This window comes from Mirounga angustirostris, unplaced genomic scaffold, assembly GCF_029215605.1.
Source record: "Mirounga angustirostris isolate CCGP_5_RB_7025 unplaced genomic scaffold, mMirAng1.0.hap1 SCAF_12, whole genome shotgun sequence".
In the NCBI taxonomy this organism is placed as follows: Eukaryota; Metazoa; Chordata; class Mammalia; order Carnivora; family Phocidae; genus Mirounga; species Mirounga angustirostris.
The window spans coordinates 52,242,422-52,269,361 of NW_026991720.1; the positions used below are offsets into that span (position 1 = coordinate 52,242,422).

General features: G+C 39.3%; 1 protein-coding gene across 1 annotated transcript in view; it reads left to right on the forward strand.

Annotated features, from left to right (window-relative positions):
• Nucleotides 1–26,524, forward strand: part of TOMM7 (translocase of outer mitochondrial membrane 7) — a 105,793-nt gene extending 79,269 nt beyond the window's left edge. The window contains exon 3 of the mRNA XM_045864583.3: nucleotides 26,253–26,524. Within this exon, the coding sequence (XP_045720539.1) occupies nucleotides 26,253–26,436 (184 nt within the window). The 3' untranslated portion in view covers nucleotides 26,437–26,524. The remainder of the gene's footprint in view (nucleotides 1–26,252) is intronic.
• Nucleotides 26,525–26,940: the final 416 nt, after the last annotated feature.

Genomic DNA, 26,940 nt, shown 5'->3' on the forward strand with positions numbered 1-26,940 from the left:
CTTTTCATATTGACTTGAAGGAGCTCTTGATATACTCCAAAGTATAAACTTCTGTTTTTCATGTTTATTTTTGGTTTATCATTCATGTTTCTATTAGTTTATAGTGGCTTTTTTTTTTTTTCCATGCAGAAAGTTTAGATTTCAATGAAGTAGACTTTATATCCTTTCTTTTATGGCTTCTGGATTTTGTGACACACGTGAAAAGTCTTAGTCTACTCTGAAATCAGGAAAATATTCTTCTAAGTTTTCCTTGAGTATTCTTAAGTGAAGTTTTTCAAAGTATTGAGCAAATACAAACTATGCTTGTCACATGACAAGATGAACTAGTCTTGTCCATCATCCTGATATAAATGCGCACACACAGGAAAAAATGCAGGTTTTGCTGGAAGGTGGAATAAAGAGTACTTTCCCCTCTCTTTGTAATTTTCTTTGTTTTGCCAGTTTTCTTCGTTGATCATGTATTACTTTGATCCTCAGAAAGACATTAATTAAATAAAAATGTACTTCTACCTCCTTTAAACTTTTTTAAAGCTATCCCTTGGTTCCTGGATCTTTTGGAATGCTAGTAATGCTGCCTATTTTGCTTTGGAAACAGTCTGTCTGGCTTCCAGCCTGAACAGCTTTGGCCCGGTCCTAGTGACTTTGTTGTTAAATCCATAGGGAGCATTTTAGTGCTCATCTTACTTTCCACTGTCAGATCTGAAGCTTCTGACCATGCCTTTCTGCTTGGCCTCCCTGCTGGTCCTCACTCCTTTTTGTGGCTGCTTCTCAGTCTGCTGTCCTAGCTGACCCCTCAGCTTGGTAACATTTGGGAGGGCTCCCTGTGCACCAGGTGCTCTAAATACTTTTCATGGATTATCTCATTTAGTCCTCACCACAGTTTTCTAAGGGAGCTATGATTATCAACTGTATTTTTCAGATGAGAAAATGGAGAATTAGAAAAGTTGAGTAACAAGTCCAAGAGTGCCCAGCTAGGGTAGAGCCATGATTAGAACCCAGGGATTCTGTGCTCTTAACCACCCCTCTAAACTGCTTAACTTAGGAGCATGCTAAACCATCCCAGGCACTTCTGTGCTTTCCATGGGCCGGCTCATCCCTGGGTGGTTTACTTACCCTTTCTCTTCTACACATATGACTCCCAAGTGTATATCTGTGGCTCAGATCTCTCTTGCATTCTAGACTGACAGTCTAGATATTTTCAGTTTTTGGTGGACATTTCCACTTGGAACTCCCACAGACACCTTAGATTCAGCATGCCAGTATCTCCTAAGATGGTGTGTCTGGAAAAATGGGAGATATTATTTTCATAGTGCCCAGTGGAAAAGACTGGCAAATTAGAACCTGGGAGACTTGAACTTAATTATTCTATATCTGAGGTTAGCGTGTTGTATTAGGTTTGAATCAATTCATCAGCACCTGCTAGGACTGTGGCCCTAGCCCTCAAAGAATTTTCAATGATTTAGCTTGATTTGCATGTCCTTGGTCTTTTAATGCCAATAAATCCATTTGGAAGATTGGTTGCTTTTTCCCCACAGCCCAAAGTAATTTGCTTATCCTGATGGGAAGTCTCATTCATTTCCTAAAAATGAACAGAGCTTCCTCTCATGGAATAATTAGCACTGAAGGCCTGGACCCGTTCAAATCCTCTGAGAGTCTAGGTCCAATCCATTGGAATTAGTAATCACAGTGAACTTGGAGGTAGGGCATTTGATTTAAAAACATTCCAGTGGGAGGAGGAAACTTCAACCAGAAAAGGGATCTTCTGGCTGAAAGCTTGGTTTTTATGCTTTTGCAATTGATGATAATCACCATAGGAAGGGCATTACTAATTCCAGTTCTCCAGGATGTTTTCTTTTCATTTCTCTATTAATTTAAAAAAATTATAAAAATAACACATACTAATTGTAACTGGGCCAAGACTGCCAGCCCCTTGAGATGACCACTGTTAGAGTTGTATCACCTCACAGGCTCACATGGATGGATACAAACAGGCACCATAATTACACCTACAGGGTTGGGTTATTACTTATTTTTCAAGTCATGAAATCATATAATGTATATTACTCTGCAACTTGTTTGTCTCACTTAAGTGTATATCATGAATACCCATCCAGGTCAGCTAACATGGCTTTTACTATTTTTAATAATATGTAATATAGCATGTTCCATGATTTATTTGGCCATTTTCCTTTTGATGAACACCCAGGTTGTTTTCAGTTTTCCATCTCTACAGGCAAGGCTACAGGAGACATCCTTGTGTATAAATTCTTACATAATGAAGCATTTATTACTAAAGAGCTCTCAAAGTAAGATTGCCAAACTACAGAGTTGGCTGGTTTCTAGAACAGCATTAATACATGAGCAGGGGAAGGAAAAAGGGAAGTGATGTACTTCTGTCTGTCAGGTAGTACAGTAGGTACTTTCCATAAGTTGTTTAATTTCATCTTGGTCTCCTGCCTTTGGTTGCACCCCAGCCCCTCCTCTACATAACCCAGATGAGCATGTCACCCCTGTGCTTGGAAGCACTGTGTGGCTCCCACCTCCTCCAGGTAAAGGCCAAGTTACTAAGACGGCCGTCAAGGCTCTCCACAGTTTGATTTCATCTGCCCCCTCAGTCTCTCTCATGCCCCTCTCCCACTCACTTCACATTCCAGCACACCTCAACTATTTGCTGTTACCCACCTTACCAGGTTGCTGCACCCCTCTCTGCCTTTGTTCTGCCTTCCTCTCTGTTCTGATGGTCCTTCCTCACCTCATCCCCTGGCTCTTCTCTCACTCAACAACTAGCACTCAGTCTCTGGCTCCTTCACAATGGCTTTTGCAGGCTGGTTTATGAATTAGGAAGGCTGGATCATGCTGTAGTGACTTTAACCCACAGATCTCAGTGGCTTCACACACGTTTACTGTTTGGTCAATCAAAGTCTGCTTCAGGTGTGGGTCATCATTCTCTCTGGCAGCACCCCTCAGTGACCTTCATGGAGGGGCTGATGGAAGCTTCGCCATTCTGTAGTTGTATCATCCAGAACACTTGGCTCGCCTGGTCCACGTGGCAGGTGAAGACAATACTGAGAGTGTCATGCTGGCAGTTAAATGTATTATTACCCCCATTCTCAGCCCACTGGCCAGCCCTATTACACTGCCCTGCTTAACTCCAAGGGGGCAGAAATATAGTCCTCTCATGAGGCTGGAAGGAAAGCAGAATTGGACATGGATCAACACTAGAAGCTTCTACTACAGGTGAGATGTCGTCACTCTCTCTATGTCTATTGAAATTATCGTGTGGCATTAGAATGATAATTTATGTCTTCTCTACTAGAGTGGGCACTTTTGGAGAGTAGAGGACTCTACCTTGTTCATTTTCATATCTTTGGCATCTGGCACTTGTCTGGCACATAGGAAATGGCTGAGAAAATTGTGTTGACCAAATCCATTCATACACATCAACAATCTACATATTATAGATGAGACACTAAAGTTCAGAGAGATCAGTTAATTCCCCTGTGATCACACAGCTGGGAGCTAGCAAAGCTGAACTCAAACCCAAATCTGTCAGATTCCAAAACTCATGCTTTTAGGAAAGGTTCTAGAAGTTAAGATTCCCAGGTCTGATTTGGGACAAGGAGCAGTTCACTCACTGGGGATGAAATCAGTTTTAGAGACCCAAGAACCCTAACGGTCTCTTTAGTGAACCAAGTCTGCGATGCATCTAACCAAGGGACTTCCTCTTTGTGTTCTGGGAGCTGGTGTTGAAAAATTAAGCAGCTCTTTATAACCCCAGATCTCCCAGGTATGTACTTAAGGCAAGAAAAACAAACTGAAGGACATTTATGTCACTATCAGCTCTGATATTCCTCTGTCCTCACTTAATATATTTGAATTTTTTTTTTTTAGATTTTATTTATTTATTTGACAGAGACACAGCGAGAGAGAGAACACAAGCAGGGGGAGTGGGAGTGGGAGAGGGAGAAGCAGGCTTCCCGCGGAGCAGGGAGCCCAATGCGGGGCTCCATCCCAGGACCACGGGATCATGACCCAAGCCAAAGGCAGACGCTTAACGACTGAGCCACCCAGGTGCCCCAATATATTTGAATTTAAATAAACCCCCCACTTTCACATAATGTGTGTGGCTACAGAGTGCTGTAAAATTGGGGTTTGAAATTGAGTTTGAACTCCCACTCTGCCACATCCTCACCCCATGCTGGACTTCTGAGCCTCCCTTTCCTTATTTTACAAAGTAACACTATAAGAATTCTCACCTCAGGGGCACGTGGGTGGCTCAGCATCTGCCTTCAGCTCAGGTCATGATCCTGGGGTCCTGGGATAGAGCCCCATGGAGGACTGCCTGCTCAGTGGGGTGTCTGCTTCTTCCTCTCCTTCTGCCCCCCACCCTCTTGTGCTCGCTCTCTCATGCACGATATCTCTCTCAAAGTCTTAAAAAGAAAAAAAAGACTACTCACCTCACTTTGTGCTCCATTGACTCAAATTTCCAATAGAACCTCAGGTAAGCATCCTACTATACCACAGTTCTCTGGAGAAACAGAACCAACAGGAGGTTATATATATATATGGAATTGGCTAACATGACTAGGGAGGCTGAGAAATCCCAAGATCTGCAGTTGGCAAGCTAGAGACCCAGGAGAGCCAGTGATACAGTCCAGAATCTGAAGGCCTGTGAACCAGGTTGACGTAAGTCTCCATCTGATAGTAGGAGAAGACCAGTGTTCCAGCTCAAGCATTCAGGCAGAGAGAGGGTGAATCCTTACTCAGCCTTTTTGTTGTATTCAGGCCCTCAGTGGATTGGATGAGGCTTACCTACACTGGAGAGGACAATCTGCTTTATTCAGTCTACCTACTCAACCATTAATTTAGTCCAAGACACCCTCACAGACACACTCACAATAACATTTAACCAAATACCTGGGCGTCCATGGCCCATGCAAGTTGACACAAAATTAACTATCACACCTAACCTTCCTTATGTCCCATAATTTGCACTATTTGTTAATCTAAGGACTCATGCTTGCATTCTTCCTATGTTGCTATTTTGTGTTTAAAAAACATTGAAAGACAAAGTACTGGAAGTAGAGTAATTTTACCTTCTAAAAATATATATATTTTTAAAGATTCTGTTTATTTATTTGAGAGAGAGAGACTGAGAGAGAGAGCACATGAGAGGGGGGAGGGTCGGGAGGGTCAAGGGAGAAGCAGACTCCCTGCCGAGTAGGGAGCCCGATGCGGGACTCGATCCAGGGACTCCAGGATCATGACCTGAGCCGAAGGCAGTGGCTTAACCAACTGAGCCACCCAGGCGCTCTCTAAAAACATTTTTAAGTGAAAATTATTTACTAAGGATCCAGTGAGAATTCAGTTCAAAATAATCCCCACAAATTTTCACTGTTTTCCCTTACCTTGATTAAATTACTTTTTTTTAACTTAAAAAAAAGGTAGACTTCCATGTTTAGAGCAGTTTTTGGTTCACAGTAAAATTGAGTGGAAGGTACAAAGATTTCCCATAGAGCCCCTACCTTCACACATGCACAACCTCCACTCTTAGCAATATCCCACCAGAGTGGTACATTTGTTACAACCAGTGAACCCACACTGATACATTATATCCAAAATCATTAGTTTACATTAGGGTTCACTCTTGTACATTCTGTGGTTTTTAACAAACGTATAATGACATGTACCCACCATTAGAATATACAGAGAAGTTTCACTGTCCCCCAAATCCTTTGTGCTCCGCCCTAGTCATCCCTTCCTTCCCCCATACCCTGGCAACCACTGATCCTTTTACTGTTTCTACAGTTTTGTCTTTTCCAGACTGTCATTATTATTGGAATCAGATAGGCTTTTCAGATTGGCTTCTTTCATAGTAATATGCTATTACGTTTCCTCTATGTCTTTTCATGATAGCTCAGCCCTGGTTTATTTTTATCCTAGCATACAACACTAGTTGAGATATATTACTTATCTATTGGCATGCATGTTCATTGTTCATCTCTCCCACCAGAATGGAAGCTTCTGGAAGGCAGGGGCTTTGTTTTTTCACGGTATCCCAGTCCCTATGAAAGTATTCAGTACATAATAAGCTCTCAAAAAAATTTATTGAATAAATGAATGAACACATGAATCTTTTATAACTATAAGCCTCTCATTTGGGGAATTATTTCTGATATAGAAGAGTTATTCTGATACTGCTATTTCAATGGGATTTTTTAAAAGATTTTTATATATTTAGTTGAGAGGGAGAGAGAGTGAGCAGGAGCTGAAGGAGGGGCAGAGGGAGAAGCAGGCTCCCCACTGAACAGGGAGTCACATGCGGGGCTCAATGTGGGGCTCGATAAGGGACTCCATGTGGGGCTCGATCCCAGGACCCTGGGATCATGACCTGAGCCCAAGGCAGACGCTTAACCGACTGAGCCACCCAGGTGCCCCTTCAATGGGATTTAAATGTGATATAATCTTACAGTCCCTTTTGGTTTGGATATAGGACTGGAGAGCTCATCAGTGACCAATGAAATAGAAGAAATCATTGGTTTCCAGCAAAGCACTATTTTAATTTTTTTAATGCAGAAATAGAGTATAAATGGAAGTGGACTATTTAATTTTCTATCACCAGAAGTGCATCTGGTGATAACTATCTAAAAAGTTTCAAAATTTTCTATTATAAAAGCAATAAAGTTTCCCTCCCTGCATACCCATTGACCCCTATCCCATTCCCTAGAGGTAACTTCTCTCAAGAGTTCTGGAAGTTTTGTGTAATATATAAAATTTTTGTGTAGTTGGTCACAGATTAACTTCGTCCCTACACTTGGATTTACAAAAGGCAGCACCTCTGTGTTGCTCTGATAGGTTGTCTTTTTTCCCCTCATAAGTCCTTCCCCATTGGGCAGAACAGAAGCCTAATTCTGTCAAGTAATAGGAGCTCAGTCTCTTCTGCTTTAAATAGTCTCCTGTTGCTTTGATATGGCTCCTTTCAAAGAAACGTTTGGTCTTGTGGCACTCTATTCCCTTGCCTTCTCCTGTCCAAGATGACACCTTGGGGAATTTATCTGGAAACTCACTGGTCCTGTGGTGGGAGTGTAGGTCACACCTTGTCTGCATGGTCAGGCTGCTAGTATCTTCTCCTGAAGCCTGCAGCTAGCAGCTGTGAGGCCTGTGCTCCCTCAGGTTGGTCCACCTGCTGACTTAGCCCACCTAGGATTCCATTGGCTTGGGGGCTCTTAGCATGGCAGCCCCTCACTGTCACCCTCCCCAACTTACCACTTCTCTGGAGACCTCCTTTTTTTTTTTTAAAGATTTTATTTTTATTTATTTGAGAGAGAGAGAATGAGAGAGAGAGAACACCTGAGAGGGGATAGGGTCAGAGGACGAAGCAGACTCCCTGCCGAGCAGGAAGCCCGATGCGGGACTCGATCCAGGGACTCCAGGATCATGACCTGAGCTGAAGGCAGTCGCTTAACCAACTGAGCCACCCAGGTGCCCATGGAGACCTCCTTTTTAAGCTGGCCAGCCAGCACTACCAGGTACCTTCTGTGCCCCTTTCCAGGGTACTCTCACTACGCATGGAGCCAGGAGAGTCCTGGGCCGCTAGATCCAGGCCCTTTTTCTGCCTTATCACATCTCCTGAAGGCTTTTTCTCTCTGACGGAATGCATGGAAAACTGTATGAGGCAGTATCTTCCCGGCCTGTCAAGTGGAAAAGCAACAAGAGGCCCTCTGCTTTTGACTTTCCCTTTAACCTAACACTTACCGTCTGGGATTTTGGCTTGGGAGGCAGGATTTCCATAACACACATGTCTGACCCTCTGCCTCTCCTCTCTCTCTCTCCTTCCCATAGCCCACCGAGCCTGAAGGTTGGGCTTTTATTTTATCTCCTTCCAGTCTGCTAGGGACCTCTCCTATGGCATATTCTTCTGCATGCCACCTCTAGTGCTATGTCTTAGACCAAACACTAAGTGAGAATTCAGGGAGAGAAATAAGCTTGCTGATAAGGGAACATACATGTGTTCAGAAATTCTTAAAAAAGGGTACCTGTGCATACCTTAGTTTAACTAGTCAAAGGCGAGCTCATACTACTTATAATGCTGTTTCTTCTTTTTCAATTTCATATTTCTTGAAGATCTTTCCATATTCACACACAAACACCTATCTACCTTATTCTTTTTAAAGAGCTACATAACAGGCCATAAAAACGAACATAGTTTATTTAGCCAGTCTCCTCTTGAAGGATGGTTAGGTCATTTCCAGTCATTTTCAATACAAATATTGCTGTAGTGATCATTACTATACATAGTTTTGGTTTTCTTGCATATTTGTGTGAGTATATCTTTTGGTTCTATCTCTAGCAATGGAATTACAGAACCAACTGGTCTGTGATTTTAAGATTATCTAAGAAAGTTCTAGCACTCCTCAGTCTCATCTACCGATAAGGAAGTCATAGTTTTTCCTTGAGATAATGGCTTTTATAACTATGTTAGTGATTAAGAGAGCATAAGGATACATTTGGAAGAAAGAGAGGAAGAAACAGGAAAGAAAGAGATGAGTCATTTGGCAAGTGCCAGTATAATGTGGAACCGAGTGTAAGGTTCATGGATGGAATCAAAGAGACTTGGATGAGAATTCCAGCTCTGCCATTGATTAACTCTGTTGACCTTAGTTTCCCCATTTATATGGGTTGTTGTGAAAATCAAGTCAGATTATACATGTGCAGTGTTTAGTATTTGATAAATGCTTATTCTCAGAACTATTATGTGCCTGGTACTATGTTAGATGTTTAACATGTACCAGACAATTAAGGGAATGCAAAAGGAAGCACTAGACTTTATTTCAGATTAATTGGAAAAACCAAGTCTGTCAAAAACCATTAGGAAACAATGAACACCTTCAAAAGCTCTAAGTGCCCTAAAATTCAGATCTACTTTGGAGATTATTTATGTGGATAATTAAAAAAAAAAAAATCCATTCCAGTGAAATAATTTCTTTTTGGGAGTTTGATGCTTTTAAAGAGCCCACTTTAATTTCACATGACTTTCTTTTTTTTTTTTTTAAAGATTTTATTTATTTACTTATTTGAGAGCGAGAGAGAGAGAAATAGCATGAGAGGGGAAGGGTCAGAGGGAGAAGCAGGCTCCCCGCTGAGCCGGGAGCCCGATGTGAGACTCGATCCCAGGACTCCGGGATCATGACCAGAGCCGAAGGCAGTCACTTAACCAACTGAGCCACCCAGGCGTCCTCACATGACTTTCTTGAAGGCATCTCATAAACCATATGACAGGCTGATATGTCAACCTCATTTTTCAAAAGTTCAATTACATGTTTATCATGGTTTCTATAGAGTCAACATCCTGAAATTCTTTAAAAAATGTTATTGGTATCTGGGTTGAAAAGTAGCTTTGGAGTAGAGTTGAGGTAGATTTGGTTCTTCCAGTTGGTTTCAAAGGGAAATTTTCGGCTTCTTTTTAGTATTGTTTTGTGAAATGTCAGAGTCTTGTGTGTGTCTCTGGTTAAGGGTGCGGTGGTGCCTGCCCAGGGTCAATAGAGGAAATGATGAAATAATGAAACTTAACTGTGGCTCTGCTCAACTAGGGGCTGGAAGGGCAGCTACAGCCCCAAATCTGACCATATTACATCATGACATTCACTGGTGATGCTGCAGATAACGTTGTTTGGGACCTTCTTCATTCTCTCCTCTATTACTCATCTCTTAGAGTTTTAGGGTGAGTCAGACCTGGAGTCAGGAGCCCTTATTCTGGCTCTTACTCCCTGTATGACCTAAGGAAACTCTTTTCAGTTTATGCTTTCTCATAGTCCAGTGGAGACAAATATCCATAAATGTGCATTTTAATAAGCGCTTCAGGAGATTCTGATATGGGAGGAAGCAGTGAAGACCTTTCAGGGAACTAAAATCTGGAGACGTGGGGTGACTTGCCTAGGACCATGCAACTCATCAGTGGCAAAGTCCAAAATTGATCCAGAGTTTCCTGCTTCTGGGTTCAAGCATTTTGCCTATAAAAGCAGTGGCCTACGGGGTTTGAGGCAGTAGGAGAAGAATCCTCTAGCGTGATCTCCAAACATAAAGCAGCTCAAGACAGAAAGACAGACCCTAGATAGAGCCACCCATTCAGTTCCAAGGTGTACCACCTTACTTGCCTTTCCTTCCTCCCAGTTTTCCCAGTGCTACCCCCTTTTCTTCAAGCTCCAGGGAAAAACCTAGGAGTCATTGAAGTTACCTTCCACTCCCTCGTCCCATATGTAATCTTCTGGAAGGCCTATCAATTTTCCCTTATAAGTTACGTTCACATTTATCTACTTCTGTCTTCACGGCTACCACCCTAGTCCAATTTTCCAACATCTCTCACCTGGACTTAACTTTCTGTCTGGTCTCAGACTGAACTTTTCACAATGTGATTCTGCTTCTCTCTCTCCCATCTGGTTTAAAAACCTTTAATGACACCCTAAGGCTATTAGGTCGGAGACACAATGTGATGTGACCTCCAGTGCCCTTCAAGGTCTGGCTCTTTAGTCTTATCTTGTGGCATTCTTCTCCTCTTTGTACTCCTTCTTCCAGTTCCCTGGACCTATCAGCTCCTCTTTGCCATAGGGCCTTTGTACATGTTGCTCTTAGGCCTGGAACACTCTTTTTCTCCCTTCTTCCTTTGCCCAGTCAGCTCCTACTCATCCTTCAGATCTTAGCTCAAGGCTTCACTTTCCTACAAAAACCTTTCCTAACTGCTTCCAGTTTGCCAAGTTCCTGTTACAGACACCCCCTAGAACCATTTCCCCCTGTATGTATGTTTATCACAGTCTATAATTCAAACACTCATTTGTGTAAATACTTGGTTAATTTCTGTCTTTCCCACCCTGTCCTACGTTCCATGAGAATAGATAAAATGATTTTGCTCACTGTTCCCCTAGTGTCTAGCACAGTGCCTGGCACATAGTCCTTAGTAAATATCTGTTTAATGAATGAATGAAACTTATGTTCAATTCTTTCTTAAATCTCCCCTTGATCTACCTCATCTAGCTCCAATCACCCAAGGCCTATCTTTCATATATTTACATTTAGCTGGGCACGTGTATATATGTGTTTGTCTTTTATATTCTCTTTATCATAAGGTAACTTCTACATTCCATCTCAGCCATCTTCCTCAATACTTTCTAAGCTGAGTGTCTCAGATAGGAAATGGCATGGGCCTCGTGACTGTAGGGAAGGGAAGTACTTAGTAAATTACCCTTCCTCTCTCTTTTTTACTGAACTGCTGGGGAAATCCCTTTGACCATGAAAGCAAGAGACAAGAGTTAGGCTGGAGGCCACAGACTATCATGGTTTGCATCAAGGCCTGAACACTAGATAACTCAGGAAAAGAAGATGGAAACCTATAGCTATTCCTAGTCCACTGAATTCCTTTACCTGTGGGAATAATAATATTAGGCTGCTCTCTGTGACTTTTTGGTTGATCGTGTCAGGGATTTCATACTATTATAAATCATTATTGCTAGTTGTTTTCAACTATAACTTACATCTAGACAGGATGTAAGATTGGTAGATGGTGGGGTTCCATGGTGTAGGGCACTTCACCAAGTATGTGTTCAACAGGCCAAACAAACTACTGGCCTGAGGCAGAGATGCAGTGGGGAGGCTCTGAGATCTTCCCTGGGGCATCTGGGAGTGTCCCCAGGAACCAGAAAGTTGGCATTGTAAAACTAGGGACTATCCAAGACCAGGCATACAGTGCCTTTATACTTAGTGCTTAGTTAATGCCAGCAATTCTATTATTGAAGAGAACAAATAGGCACGTTTTTGCTTTAGTGGAGGGAGAAAATAAAATGCACAACTCTCCTTTTCTCCAAGGCATACATACATTGGAATCTGTCTACTTGTTTATTGAAACACTCCAATGTTTAAAAAATAGGACCTTTCTTTTAAAAGGTAATCCTAAGTAGAGGAAACTATAACATGCCTCAAGTGTTGGCTAAGAGGAAGCTTTTTCTGAGTATCTTTTGTTGTGTAACCACTGAATTCCTGCCTTAACTATGAGAATTAATTGAGAAACTGGTCCCTGTTGTAACTTTTACCACATTTTTACTCTTCCTTTATAAATTTTAGCACCATGTGTTATTATTGGTTGTGTCTTTTTCCTTTTTTTAACCGAATTGTGCTGTTCTTACTAGAACTTAAGCTCCCCGGGAGCAGGAATCTCTATTTTGATGACTTCTGTGTATATCCATCTCAGGTACAGGATGGGGCTCAATAACCATTTACAAGTATCAATTCACTTAGTCCCCACAGGAGCCTCAAAGGCAGCTATTTATCATCTTCATTTTGTCAGTGAGGAAACCGTGGCACAGAGAGGTTAAGTAATTTGCTCGTTGACAGTGGAAACTGTAGTAGAACTAAATCAGTCTGGATGAGTTAATCATTATGATCCACCGCCACAGATAAATGTTTTGTTTTTTGTTTTTTGTTTTTTAAATATTTATTTATTTGACACAGAGAGAGCACAAGCAGGGGGAGTGGCAGGCAGAGGGAGAAGCAGACTCCCCGCGGAGCAGGGAGCCCGATGTGGGACTCAATCCCAGGACTCTGGGATCATGACCTGAGCTGAAGGCAGACGCTTAACCGACTGAGCCACCCAGGCACCCGATAAATGTTTTGTCTTGTTTTTAAAGAATGAAAGCTCCATGGGAATAGACTTAGAGCAGCTTTGCATATGTGATATATGAATCACTCAGACAGACATGTTAAGGATGCAGATAGCTGGGAACTATACTATGTGCCCAAGCTGGGGGAAAGGAGTGGGGGGAGGGGTACAGATGAGGATGTGGTAGGTGGGGCAGGCAAGTCTGGCAGAAGTACTCCAGGACCTAAGGTGGTCTGATCTGATCTGTTTCATAACACTCCTCTTTTTCTGGATTGGAAGTCAAGATCTGGGTTGTTTCTATTCGTGGAAGCAGAATGGCGTAAGTGGGGGATGTATTTTCTTTTTCTTTTTTTTCCTTTGTTATGTTCAGTTGCCACTGTATAGTACATCATTAGTTTTTGATGTAGTTTTCAGTGATTCATTAGTGCCTTCTTAGCACAGTAGGGGGATGTATTTTCTAAGATTCCTGAGGCCAAACATAGAGCTTGTGTGCTTTCTAGCTACATGACTTGTTCTAACCCTCTCTGATACCATTGACAAGCTGGAGCAGGTAATGGGTTCAAGGAGGTTCATGCTGGCCTATGACATGCTCTCTTTGGTTAAGATAATTTATTTCATAGAGCTAGGTCTTTAAAATGTAATTTTAAATAAGTTCTTTACAAATTATACTCATGGTTTTAAAAAAGGAAACCAGCCAGTCTAGAAGGGCACAAAGTGAAAAGTGAGAGTACCCTTATCCAGAAGTCTTTTATGCATCTACCAGCCTACATATAGTCTCAGCTTTTTTATCTCTCTCGTATAAACAGGAATATGTATTATGTGTTCCAAATTTTTTTCTTTTTGAAAAAAGATTTATTTTGGCAACTTCTGGGTTAATATGGCAGATTTAACACATATTTTCTCTGCTTTCCAAAACCATTACAACTATAGAAAGGGATTTTCTTTTAAGATGAAAACTTATAAAGATGGGACAAATAAAAGAGGAGTCAGAAGTTGTTAACATTTTGGAAGCAGAAAGGCAGGTGGAAGAGTAGCAACTGATTTAGACTCAGGAAAGCTGAACCCTAAACTGGCCATAGAGAAAGCTGAGAGCCATCTGCTCTAACTCAGCAGCTGACAGCTGGAATAAGAGTATTAGGTTGGTGAGAAAGAGGGAGTTAGGGATGTGGGGATCAGGCTTGGAATGCAAGGCACAGGTGAAGGCATGGACTCTATACTGAAAAGATGAGTCCGTGGAGGGATTGTGTACATAATAATGCACATACTGAAGATTTTTTCCCATTTGGATCCCTGAGCTCAGCAGTCAAGCTTCCATCCTCCAGGTAGGGACCGGAAGAGTATACCATAAGGAATTTGACCTGTGCAAACAGAAAGACATAAATATATGTATACCATATCAGCTAGATCACTCTACAGTGAAGCTCAAAGTCAATAAGCCCCATCCTCAAGCTTATAGCTTCCAATCAGCCCTTTCTTCACCTTCTTTTGAACATGAGTAGACAACCAGCTGTGTGAGGACAGAACCAAACTGAGAAAGTCCAAAATAAACGGAAAAGCAACAGAAGAAACAGTTAGAAGAAAACCTGACATTAATATCCTCAGGGAAAATATTTCTTCCATGAAAGAAGAATGAGGTGCTATAATAGGTAATGTTTGGAAACAGAAATAATCCTCAGATACTGGAAACATATCAGAAACAAAAAACCCAAAAGAAGGGTTAAATGAAAAGGTGAGGATATCCCTTGAAAGTGGAGCAAAAAGGAAAGAGTTGAAAATGGAACAAAGAGAAGATAATTAAAGGATGAGTCCAGGAAACCCAATGATCCAACAGTACAAGTTTCAGAAAGAAACAGAGTGCAGAGAACATGGAGAGGAGCACATTTTTCAGAACTGCAAGGACATGAATTTTGAGATTCAAGAGGCCCAGTGATTGCCCAAAACAATGAATGAGAAGATGTCTCCACCATAATTGTGAAATTTCATTACCTTCAGAATAAGGAAGATTTTACAAGATCCCAGAGATAAAAACAGGTCACAAACAAGTGATCAGCAATTAAAAGGGCTCTGAACTTCTCAACAGCAGCACTGGAAGCTAGAAGGCCATGGGCAATACTTCCAAAAATATGAAGGATGTTTGTTTCCAACCTGGATGTCTATAGCAAGCGAAGCCTTGAGTCAAGTCAGGCGAAAAGAAGATACTTTCAGACAGGCAAATCTAAAAATCTTGCAAAAAGTCCCCCTTTTAAGGAAGCTCCTGGAGGATATACTCCATATAGATGAGTGAAGAAGCCAAGAAAGAGGAAGGTATGGAATACACTTCAGGGAAGGGAAGGGAATCTCCTAGAGAGAGGTGGAGGGAGATCCCAGGACGACAATTGCGCATCAAACGTAAAGGGCAAGCAGTACGATTGGAATAGCATGACTCAGGAATTGGGTTGCAAGCTGTCATCACTAAGTCTTCTGCCATTGTATCAGTCTTTTTTTTTAAAAATTTATTATTGTAATAAAAACACATAACATAAAATTGACCATCTTGACCATTTTAAATATACAGTTTGGTAGTGTTAGTATTTCACATTGTTGTGAAATAGATCTTTAGAACTTTTTCATCTTGCAAAACTGAGAGTGAGATTCTATAGCCATTAAATAACAACTTCCCTTCCCCCCCCATTTCCTCACTTTTCTACTTTCTTTTCTTATGAATTCAACTACTTTAGATACCTCATATAAGTGGTATCATACAATATTTGTGTTTTGTCACTGGCTTAGGTCACTTAGCACAATGTCCACAAGTTTCATCCATGTTGTAGCATGTAACAGGATTCCCTTCCTTTTTAAGTCCAAATAATATTCCATTGTATGTATATACCACATCTGGTTTATTCATTTACCCGTTGATGGACATTTGGGTTGCTTCAACCTCTTGGTATTATGAATAGTGTTGTTATAAGGATGGGTGTACAAATAATCTCTTTGAGATCCTGCTTTCAATTCTTTTGGATATATACTCAAAGTGGGGTTGCTGGATCATATGGTAGTTGTATTTTTAATTTTTTTGAGAAATTGCTATACTATTTTCATAGCAGTTGCACCATTTTACAATCCCATCAACAGTGCACAAGAGTTCTAATTTCTCCACATCTTTGCTAACATTTGTTATTTTCTGGTTTTGCTTTGTTTTGTTTTTTTTTTGTTTTTTTTTTTATAGTCCCATCCTAATGGGTGGGAGGCAATATGTCATTGTAGTTTTGATTTGCATTTCTCTGACAACTAGTGACATCAAACTTCTTTTTATATGCTTGTTGGCCATTTGTAGATCATCTTTGGAAAGTGTCTGTTCATGTCCTTTGCCCATGTATAAGGTATCTCTCTCTCTCTCTCTCTCTCTCTCTATATATATATATACCTATATATATATGGGTCCAGCCACTCTTTTGCAGGTGGATATGCAGTTTTCCCAGCACCATTTGTGGAAGAGACTGTTCCTTTTTCATTGAGTGGTCTTGGCACCTTGTTGAAGATTGTTTGACTATAATGAGAGTTTACTTCTAGGCTGTCCATTCTATTCCATTGATCTATATGTCTGTCTTTATGCCAGCATCATATTTTTTGGATTACTGTAGCTTTACAATATGTTTTGAAATCAGGAAGTGTAAGTCCTCCAAATTTTTTTTATTTAAAATTGTTTTGGCTATTTGGGGTCCCTTGAGATTTCATGAATTTTGGGATGAATTTTTCTATTTCTGCAAAAAAATGCTGTTGGGATTTGATAGGGATTGCATTGAATCTGTAGATTTCTTTGGGTAGTTTGAACATAGAACTAGTCTTTTTAATAGCATAGAACTACTAGAATATGAGTTTGATCAAAATAAATATATAAAGAGAGAAAGAGACTGGGAACTGATACATTCCCTGATGGCACTGACCAGTGGAACACTTTACTGAAAGGCCATTGGACAATGTGAAAGAGTTAGTATAATAGGTATAGGATATTCAAGCTAATAAAAAACAAGGTGATTATTAAATTAAGGAAAAACAGTCCCTTATCAGGCTCCTTGCTCAGCGGGGAGCCTGCTTCTCCATCTGCCTGCTCTGCCTGCCACTCCCCCTGCTTGTGCTCTCTTCTCTGACAAATAAATTAATAAAATCTTTTTAAAAATTAAGGAAAAACAAGAAGGGAAACACTATTAAAGCATATTATAGTGCTTGGCTGTCACTAACATTTGCATGGGCATATAATGTAAATATTGAATAGTTAACCAAAAAGTATAAGGTATTTAAAGTTGTGAGAGAGAAAGCAAAAAAGTGTTAATAGAGCGAGATCTTTGCTCATAATAGGAAGTCAATAATAAATCAAAAGCAGTATTCTATTTTTTTAAGATACTTTTTCTTTATTTGAGAGAGAACAAGAGTGAGAGAGAGGGAGAGCACAAATGGGGGCTGGAGAGCAGAGGGAGAGGGAGAAGCAGACTCCCCGCTGAGCAGGGAGCCTGATGCGGGACTTGATCCCAGGACCCTGGGATCATGACCTGAGCCAAAGGCAGACACTTAACTGACTGAGCCACCCGGGTGCCCAGTATTTTATTTTTTTTAATTAAAATTTTTTTATTGAAGCATAGTTGACATACAATGCTATATTAGTTCAGGTGTAAAACAGAGTGACTCAGCAGTTCTATACGTTACGCTATGTTCACCATGCACGATGAGTGTAGTTACCATCTGTCACCATACAATATTATTACAATGTTGTTGACTATATTCCCCTGTACTTTGCAATCCTATGACTTACTTATTTTATAACTAGGAGTTTGTACCTCTTAATTCCCTTCACCTATTTCACCCATCCCCCCACTCCTCCCCTCTGGCAACCACCAGTTTGTTCTCTGTATTTGTGATTCTTTTGCTCTTTTTTGTTTGTTTGTTCATTTGTTTTGTTTTTTGGATTCAACATATAAGTGAAATCTTGTATTTGTCTTTCTCTGTCTGACTTATTTCACCTAGCATAATACCCTCTAGGTCTATCCATGTTATCACAAAGGGTGAGCTTTCATTCTTTTTTATGGCTGAGTAATATTCCATTATATATGTATACCACATCTCCTTTATCCATTCATTCCTCTATTGATGGACACTTAGGTTGTTTCCATATATTGGTTATTATAAATGATGTTGCAGTAAACATAGGGGTGCATATATCTTTTTGAATTAGTGTTTTCACATTCTTTGGGTAAATACCCAGTAGTGGGATTATTGGATTGTATGGTATTTTTATTTTGTGTTTTATTTTTTTGAGGAAACTCCATGCTGTTTCCAACAGTGGTTGTACCAATTTACACTTCCCCTAACAGTGCATGAGAGTTTCCTTTTTTCCACATCCTTGTCAACACTTGTTATTTCTTGTCATTTTGATATTAGCCAACCTGATAGGGGTAAGGTGATATCTCATTGTGTTGATTTGCATTTCCCTGTTGATAAGTGATGCTGAGCATCTTTTCGTGTGTCCATTGGCCATCTGTATGTCTTTGGAAAGATTTCTATTCAGGTCCTCTGCTCATTTTTAATGAGATTATTATTATTATTTGGGTGTTGAGTTGTGTAAGTTCTCTATAGATTTTGGATATTAACCCCTTATCAGATATATCATTTGTAAATATCTTTTCCCATTCAGTAGGCTGTCTTTCTGTTTTGCTGAGGGTTTCCTTCACAGCTTTTTATTTTGGTGTAGTCCCAATAGTTTATTTTTGCTTTTGTTTTCTTTGCTTGAGGGGATATAGCTTGAAAAATGCTGCTAAGGCGTTTTAAGGAGTTTTATAGTTTCAGATATCATATTTAGGTCTTCAATCAGTTTTGAGTTTACTTTTGTACATGCTGTAAGAGAGTGGTCCAGTTTCACTCTTTTGTATGTACCAAGATAGCAGTAGTCTTTGTTTAATGCCATGTTATCCAACATGATAGTCATTAGCTATTTAGCACTGAAAATGTGACTGGTCCAAATTGAGATATGCTGTTAGTGTGAGGTACACACTGAATTTTGAAGACTTAGAACAAAAAGAGAATGTAAAATATCTCATTAAGAATTTTATATAGATTACATATTGCAATGATAATATTTTGAATATATTGGGTTAAGTAAGAGATATTATATTCATTTCACTTGTTTCTTTTATCTTTTGTAAAAATGTGGCCACTAGGGAATTTAAAATTACATATGTGGCTTGCATTATATTTCTATTGGACAGTACTGATTTAGAAATAAAGTAATGTGTAAATGCCCAAAGAAATAGCTAAAATAGTGAGAAATGGTTGTCTCTGAGGAAAGAATTGGAGGATTGGGGAGGGGTGGAATAGGGAATTACTGTATTTTGCTTTAAGCCTTTTAATCATTTAATTTTTAAAATGAGTGCATATATGGCTGTTAAATACAATTTAAAATATATTTGTTTGGACAGTTTCCCTGTTAGTCCATTTAGATTTACCTGATCTTTTAGGAACTGTATAATATTCTACTATATGAAGTTACCATAATTGCTATAATTAGTTCCTCTTTTTTGTGGATACTGAAATTGTTTCCAGATTTTTTTTTTTTTTTGCTAATACCTCTGAACATAGATCTTTGCCATATTTTATCTGTAAGTCAAATTATCCAGAAGTAGTCTTCTGGGACAAAGGGTATGTGCATTTAAAGTTTTCATTGACCTATAAAATTTCTCTTCTGCGAAATTACACTAATTTACACTTTGACCAACAATACCAGCTTCTCCACATTTTGATCAAAATAGAAATTTTTAATTATTTTTAGCCCTCACTCTTTTGTTATTATTCATGATGTTGAGCATCATGTGTATATTTTATTGGCTGGTATCCTCACTCTGTTCATATCTTTTGCTCACTTTTATTTTGGATTGCTGTCTTTTTTTACATGATCTATAAGAGTGGATGCTTTCTTGATGGATTCTGGGAGCTGTTGTAGATGGGAAGGATGTTTGTCTTCCTAAAAGAGGACTAATCCAGAAGTGTCTGATGAGGGAACAGGTGAGAATATTTGTGTTGGTGACATTTTGTAATTGGCAAAATAATGTCATTTACATAAATAGAACCACATCTGTCCCAGATATAAAAGCAGCCAATCAACCCTGTTAAAACTGTGGCTAATTATTAGGGTAATCAAAGATTGTCTTGGGGGGGAAAGTAATTGTGTGGCAAGAAAAAAGATTGATTTTTAGTTTTTAGATCTGTGTCACCTCCTTCCTGACCATGTTGTTTAACTTCATTCTGAGTTTTCATAATTTGTCTTCAGCCCTATCCTTATAAAAGTACTGTCTCATCCAGTATGAATATTTACACACCCACATAGTCTTGCTTTTATATAAAAAAAAAAACATGAAATGGTTTCCTCTCCTTTTACTCCCTAGCAGCCAGCCTTCTGGAGCAGCAGCTACTGTGAAGATAGGTTTGGAACACTTGACAATATATACAATCTCTTGACTTAAAGTAAAGGACACCTGCAGGTTGTTAGTAGTCTCATTATTCTGTCAGAGGAAAGAGTTGTTTCTGATATAGCAGCATCTAGGGATAACTTACCTAAATAAATTTTCTTTCCTCTAACTTAATAGAAATGTCTGCATGAAAATAAACAAGAAAAATGTGTCAGAGCGGGGAGAAGTATGTGATGGAGGTGTGTAAGATGCAGGTCAACATAGAGAAGTAATAGCTTAGAATCTAAAAATAAGCATCTCTTCATTATTTATAGAAACATAGGACCAGAAGGCCCCATACAATGTCAGAGAGTATGTGTCTTTGCCCCTAGGGAGGTTTCTTCTCAGCCACCCCAGACAGTGGGTTTGCATCCTTCTGCTCTTTAAACATCTCTGGAGGAGGGAGGGCTCCATGACTACCCACAGAAGACTGTGCATCAAACCCTTCTGACTTACAAACCCTTCTTGCTTTACTTAGTTGAGATCATTTCCTCTTTTACCCTTTATGGAAAGAGACTGGGCCATTATTCATGACCTAATAATCTTCCAAGATCTTCTTGTAACCTTTCTACCCTGGCTTCTTCAAATTAAAAGAATTCTCCTCGATGATACATTTTTTTTCCCTCTACATCCTCGAATAATTTCAAAGCTACTTTCTGACTTGTCTTTTCCATATGACACTGAAACAATTTTCCCTTAGAGTTGAGACTTGCACCTGAGCATTTAATTATTTATTGTAACTGGTGGTAGAAATTGAAAGTGATTGTCTGGTTTTGTCATTGCTGAAAGATTTCACCATTTTTCTTTCATGCTTCCAACCTCCAACCTCCAACTGCAGCTCCAGCGTCCAGTAACACCAACCTGTTTCCAGGGCTTACGATATGAATTCAACAACACATAAAGCAGCTGGCAGTACCAGAAGCTTTTTTCCTTATGGAACACTCCAGCATAGAATAATCCATTGTTACAACAGCATTCTTTGAAGGTCTGCCAACACAGGCACCGAAGTTTTGATGCGAAGTCTGGGAGGGCTCATCCAGACACAGGGAGGAACCTCCATCTCTAACTTCTGAAGACAAACGAGAGAAGTCACTTGGGAATGAAAAAGCATATACCATGAAATTTGAGCTTGATATAATTTACTATGCAATTAACTCCAGCATAATTATGTTCAGTACATTATCACTGATTTGCAGTGGAGTACTGATTCTAACTTCCAGTGCCTCCTGCCTAAGGCACTGGTGAATCAAGTCTCGATTCAAGGACGGTTATGAGAATGCCTTAGATCTCTCATCTGTGTTTCTGTAAGCTAGTCAGGGTGGGGGCGTCTAGTTTCTTGAATGACGAATCTTATTCTCATTCTCTGTTTTTGTCCTCTTTCAAAGTTATTTCTAGAGTTTTTGCCAACTGCATGGCTAAGGAGACTTATCCTCCCATCAAAGGGGTATTTGGTAAGCCTGTTGCTTGTCACGTATTACTAAGAAATACCTTGTCCTTCTAGCCTGATATATATAGTCTTGTTCTATTTTCCTCTCTTTTCCTCTGGTGGTCTGACACTGTGTTTTGTCCATTCCCCTTGGCTGGAAAAATTACTTCCCGCTTTTTCCCCCCTTAAGAATGAGTGTTATCACCCCTATTTACAGAATGTGATCAGTAGAGAAAATGTGGAAAACACCAAAAAGCACAAGGGAAAAACTATTTACAATTCTACCACCCAGAAGTCATCACTATTAATATTTTAGTGTGCATACACACACACACACACACGTGCATTTTAATTTGTATTACAAAAGAACTGTCATAAATGCTTCCTGTGTTATAACATTTTAAAATTTGGCAATATGTTATATTCATTTTCCCATAGTATTCATATAAAAATGTATTTTACAACCTTTTTGTTAATAGAGTTTATTAGTTCAATTTTATGGAGATAGGTGAATCATTTCCATTTTTCTATCATATATAATATTGTTGGGAACATGGTTGCACAGATGTATTTGCACTCATTTGACAATTTTCTTCAGAATGAAATCCTAGAAGTGAAATTGTAGGGTCAAAGGGCATATACATTTTAAGCGTTTTGATAAATGTTGCCATGTTGCCCTTCATAATGAAAGGTGATACCAAGTTTGCTCTCATCAGCAGTGTATGGAAATAGCCATTTCAAGACTGTGGTTAACAGTGGGCACTTACCTTTTTAATCTTTTTCATTTTGATAGGTATAAAATGGTATCTCAGTATTAATATGGCATTTCTTTGATTATGAGTCTAAATATATTTACATATGTTTCATGGTCAGATAAACTTTTTTGTATGATTTGCTTCTTTAGGTCACCGGTCCTTTGTTTTGGTCATCTTTTTCTTATTTCTTTGTGTGGATACATGAAGTCTACTAACTCACTGGTAGCATAGTAGAGTGGTTATTAGTGTGGAGCCCAACTGCCTGGACCCAAATCCCACTCTGTCTCTTACTGGCTGTGTAATCCTGGGTAAATTACTTAGCCTCTCTGTGCCTCAGTTTTATCATCTATAGAATGAAGAATCATGTCTATCTCAGAGTATTGTTGTGAGAAGTAAATACGTTAGTATATGTAAAGCATTTGAAACACCTTTGGGCATATAGTAATTGCTAAATAAATGTGAGTTATTTTAAATACTTAAGATACTCTCTATATAGTAAGGATATGGATCCTTTATTATATAAGCTACAAATACTTTCCCCTATTTTCTTAATTTTGTATATTGCTTTTTACTACAAAATCAAATTTATTATTATTACTTTTGTAGCTTCTACCATGGTGTAATGCATATAAATTCCTTTCTTATTCCGGGGTTATATAAACAGTCACTGTATTTTCATCCAGGGTTTTGTTTGTTTTCTCATCTGTTCATTTCACTTAAAAATTTTTAATTACTTAGCCGATATGGAATTAATTTTGGTAAATAGAGTGAGGTAAAATACTAATATTATTGCCTTTTAAAATCTCAGTACTCTTTATTGAATAATCTCTCATGTTTATTGTATGGTGAATAATTATATATACTACTTAGTTTCTGGACTTCCTATTCCATTTCATGGAGCTTGCTATCCCTACTATCACCAGGGCCACATTATTCAAATCATCGCAGCTTTAAAATATATCTTACTTTCTGACTGTGAAGGTACCTCCTTTGTTATTACTCTTTTTATTTTCTTAGCTATCACATCTCATTAACTTTGGAATAAATTTTTTAAATTCCAAAAAATCTTTTTTTAATTGAAATTTGAATTAAGTGTATAAATTACTGTGAAATGAATCAATATCTTTACATTGCTGGCTTTTCTCATTTAATAAGTCAGTTTGCATCTATCCTTCAAATATTTAACATATTTCAATAAAATTTTGTTTTGCTTTCTTCCCACCAAGGCTGATTTTGTCAAAAAAATCATGGAAAAACACATAAAAAAATTTTTTTTTTAATATATAGGTCCTATGGATTTCATTTAGATTAATTCCTATGTATTTTGTTTTTTGGGAATAGAAAATTTTTCTATCATATATAAAATTTGCTGTTATTAAAGTTTACATCACATATGGGAGAAAGTTTTTTCTTTTTGTATATTTTGTAACTGGTTGTCTTACCAAACTGGCCTATTTATACTAGTAGATGTTGTTACCTGATATGATTTTTACTAGTAATCATATATTTCAAATAATAGTTTTGTGTCATCTTTTGAGATTTATACTTATTTTTTCCTTGTCTCATTACTACTCAGATTTCTAAAATATTAAAAGTTTGCAGAGGTTCTGAATATTCCTTGTCTGGTTTCAGTTTTTACTTGTTGGAGGTAGCTTGTTGGAAGTAGCTATTCCGTGTCTGGTGTCATAACCAAGAACAGATTTTTCACTGAGCAAAGTCATGAAGGCCTTGTCACGTCTGTAGTAAAATCATTTCATATCCCTTGTGGTTGCAATTGCACAAGGGTGGAACCATTTACCGTCTTGTGTTCAGTATGATTTAATCTGCATGTATTATATGATTTAATTTTCCTAACAGCCCCATGAAGTAGATATTGTTATCCCTATTTTCAAATGAGGAAGCAAAAATTCAGGAGAATATATGAGTTGCCTAATCCCCACTCATACAGCTACCATATGACAACAGAGACACTTGAGCTAATCCGACTTAGTTTTTTTCCTGGCATGTTATAAAGTGCTGGGAATAGTGGGAGTTACACATTCCACTACTCTGGGAAATCCAAAAGGGACATAAAGAAATACATACAGTCTTAACTCAGTAGCTCTCCATTTTTAATGTGTGTAAGGATCACCTGGGGAATGTTTGCAGCACAGATTCTGGGCCCTACTTTCAGAAATCCCAATCTGAGCCACTGGGCTGGGCTGGGCTGGGGACCAGAGAACGGTGGTTTTGAAAGAGGAAGTCTACAACCTCCTCCCCCACTTTAAGAAACAACATTTTAACTGTCTACCTAGGGCAATTACATCAATCAATCACATCATATAACTGGTTGGGATATAGAAATTCTGTGCAGAGCTAATACAACATGGCACTCCCCACCAGCTCTTCTAAGGTGGTATTCTTACCCAGTATGGTTCTCCTAGACCAATCATCAAGCCTATTGTTAAGTAAATATCTTATTGAATAAGATTTTTCTGACAGCATCTACCATGTTGAGAATGATATTTATCTATCATCTTCCTTCCTTCCTTCCTTCCTTCCTTCCTTCCTTCCTTCCTTCCTTCCTTCCTTCCTTCCTTTCTCTATCTCTCTATCTTAGAGCATGAGCGGGGAGGGGCAGAGGGAGAGGGAGAAAGAGAATGCCAAGCAGGCTCCATGCCCAGCAGAGCCGGAGGCAGAGGCGGGCTTGATCTCAGGACCCTGAGACCATGACCTAAGCTGAAATCAAGAGTCCCTCGCTTAACAGACTGAACCACCCAGGTGCCCCTTGCTTGAGAATGATTTTTAAAAAATCTGTTGTGAGGACCCTCATTTTACCCAAAAGTAATTAGAGAGCTTCTCCAATTTATTTGTTCTTTGTCTATTGCCACTTCAGCTGAGTTCATGTCTGGAATTCTCTCTTTTACACATGGTTTAAGCCTATAAATTTGGGAGCCTTTAAAATAAATTAAGTAATTTTTTGTCATTGTATTATATTATCAAGATTAGCCACTACATTTTCAGTTTAATCAGGAAGAAATGCTTTGCATTTATATCTAGGACACATTTACTCTAGTGGCATTAAAAAGACACAGACAGACATGTGAAAGTTACTAACTACTTGATCTTAATTAATTACTTAATCTTACTTGTGCTATTTTGGACTTTAAGTTTCCTATTAGAGAATAGATCTTACATTGTTAGGTCAGGTTTATCTTCCCTATACATGTCCCATATTTTCAAACATTAAATAAAATCTCTCTTGGGGCGCCTGGGTGGCTCAGTCATTAAGTGTCTGCCTTCGGCTCAGGTCATGATCCCGGAGTCCTGGGATCCAGCCCCTCATCGGGCTCCCTGCTCAGCGGGAAGCCTGCCTCTCCCTCTCCCACTCCCCCTGCTTGTGTTCCCTCTCTTGCTGTGTCTCTTTCTGTCAAATAAATAAAATCTAAAAAAAGGGAAAAAAATGGTTCTCACAATTTCTGAGGTTATGGATGGGAACTGATTTTATTATAGTTTTTGGAAAGCAGCCCAAGGAGATGCTGACAGCAAAAGTTTTTCACCTGTTGGGGCTTCATGAAGGGTGTTTTCATTTATTTCAAAGGATATCTTATTTTTTTAAAAAATCTCCAAATACAATGTATCTTGATGTACAGGAGTTGGGAAGCAGAATGCACCTGCTAGAAAAAGAAGCTGTGAAATCAAGCCCCCGCATAGTTACCAGCTGTCCAGGGGCCAGAACAACCGTGGATGAGCCTTTTGGCAAGCCCCTCCATTACTAATGAATTGATCCAGGTACTTGAACACAAAGGTGCCTGGATGGTGCAATTGCAGGTTCCTAAAGAACTCTTGGGTCTAGGTGACTTCAAGTCTAAAATTCACCATTGGAGATTACTTTTCCTGCTTAGAGATTCTTCTTTTCACAATGCCCTGGCGAGATGGTTTAATTAGTCTCTAATTCTTTGATTTGTCAGAATGATTTCTGTTCTGATGAGACCACCAGGAAGAAAGGCAGGGAAAGATGAAGAGCCGAAGAGGAGGACAGAGCCTGGGAAGAGCATGACAAGACCATGCTGCCTCCTGTCTTGTTCCTGCCAGCCAGCCCTTTGGGAACTGCTGCCCCCTCTGCTTGCTTTACTTGACTCTGCCATTGTGTGACCCCTGAGCCAGATGGTCACTTCTGAGAGGTTATCTGAAGTCATCGAAGAGATCCTTACAAGTCGATTAAACTTCTGTTTGCTCCTTGTGTATGTGAGGACTCTGATTGCCATCTGGGCTTACTTGGAAACCTTGAGGGCTGTTCTTTGCCGGGGAATGAGCACAGTGTTGAGACTGCTGCTGCCGCTGCTTTTTGGATCACACTCTGATACAGTAACTCGAGGACACTCCACCCCTTATAACATGACTGGTATATGAAGGGATTGCCAGTCAGCTCCCTCCCTTCTTTCACTCTCGCTTCTTGGGGAATGGGCTCCTTAGAGTACTCACCTTTTGGGAAGGGTCTAGCAAGTGATTTCCTCCCGATCATTTGACCCTTGGTCTCTTCATTAATTAGCCAGTTACCTACACATCAAATAAATACAAATGTTTTTAAATTTTTAAATATTTTTAAAATTTTAAAATACTATTTTTCAGTAACCTTCCAGTACCATAACTCTGTAA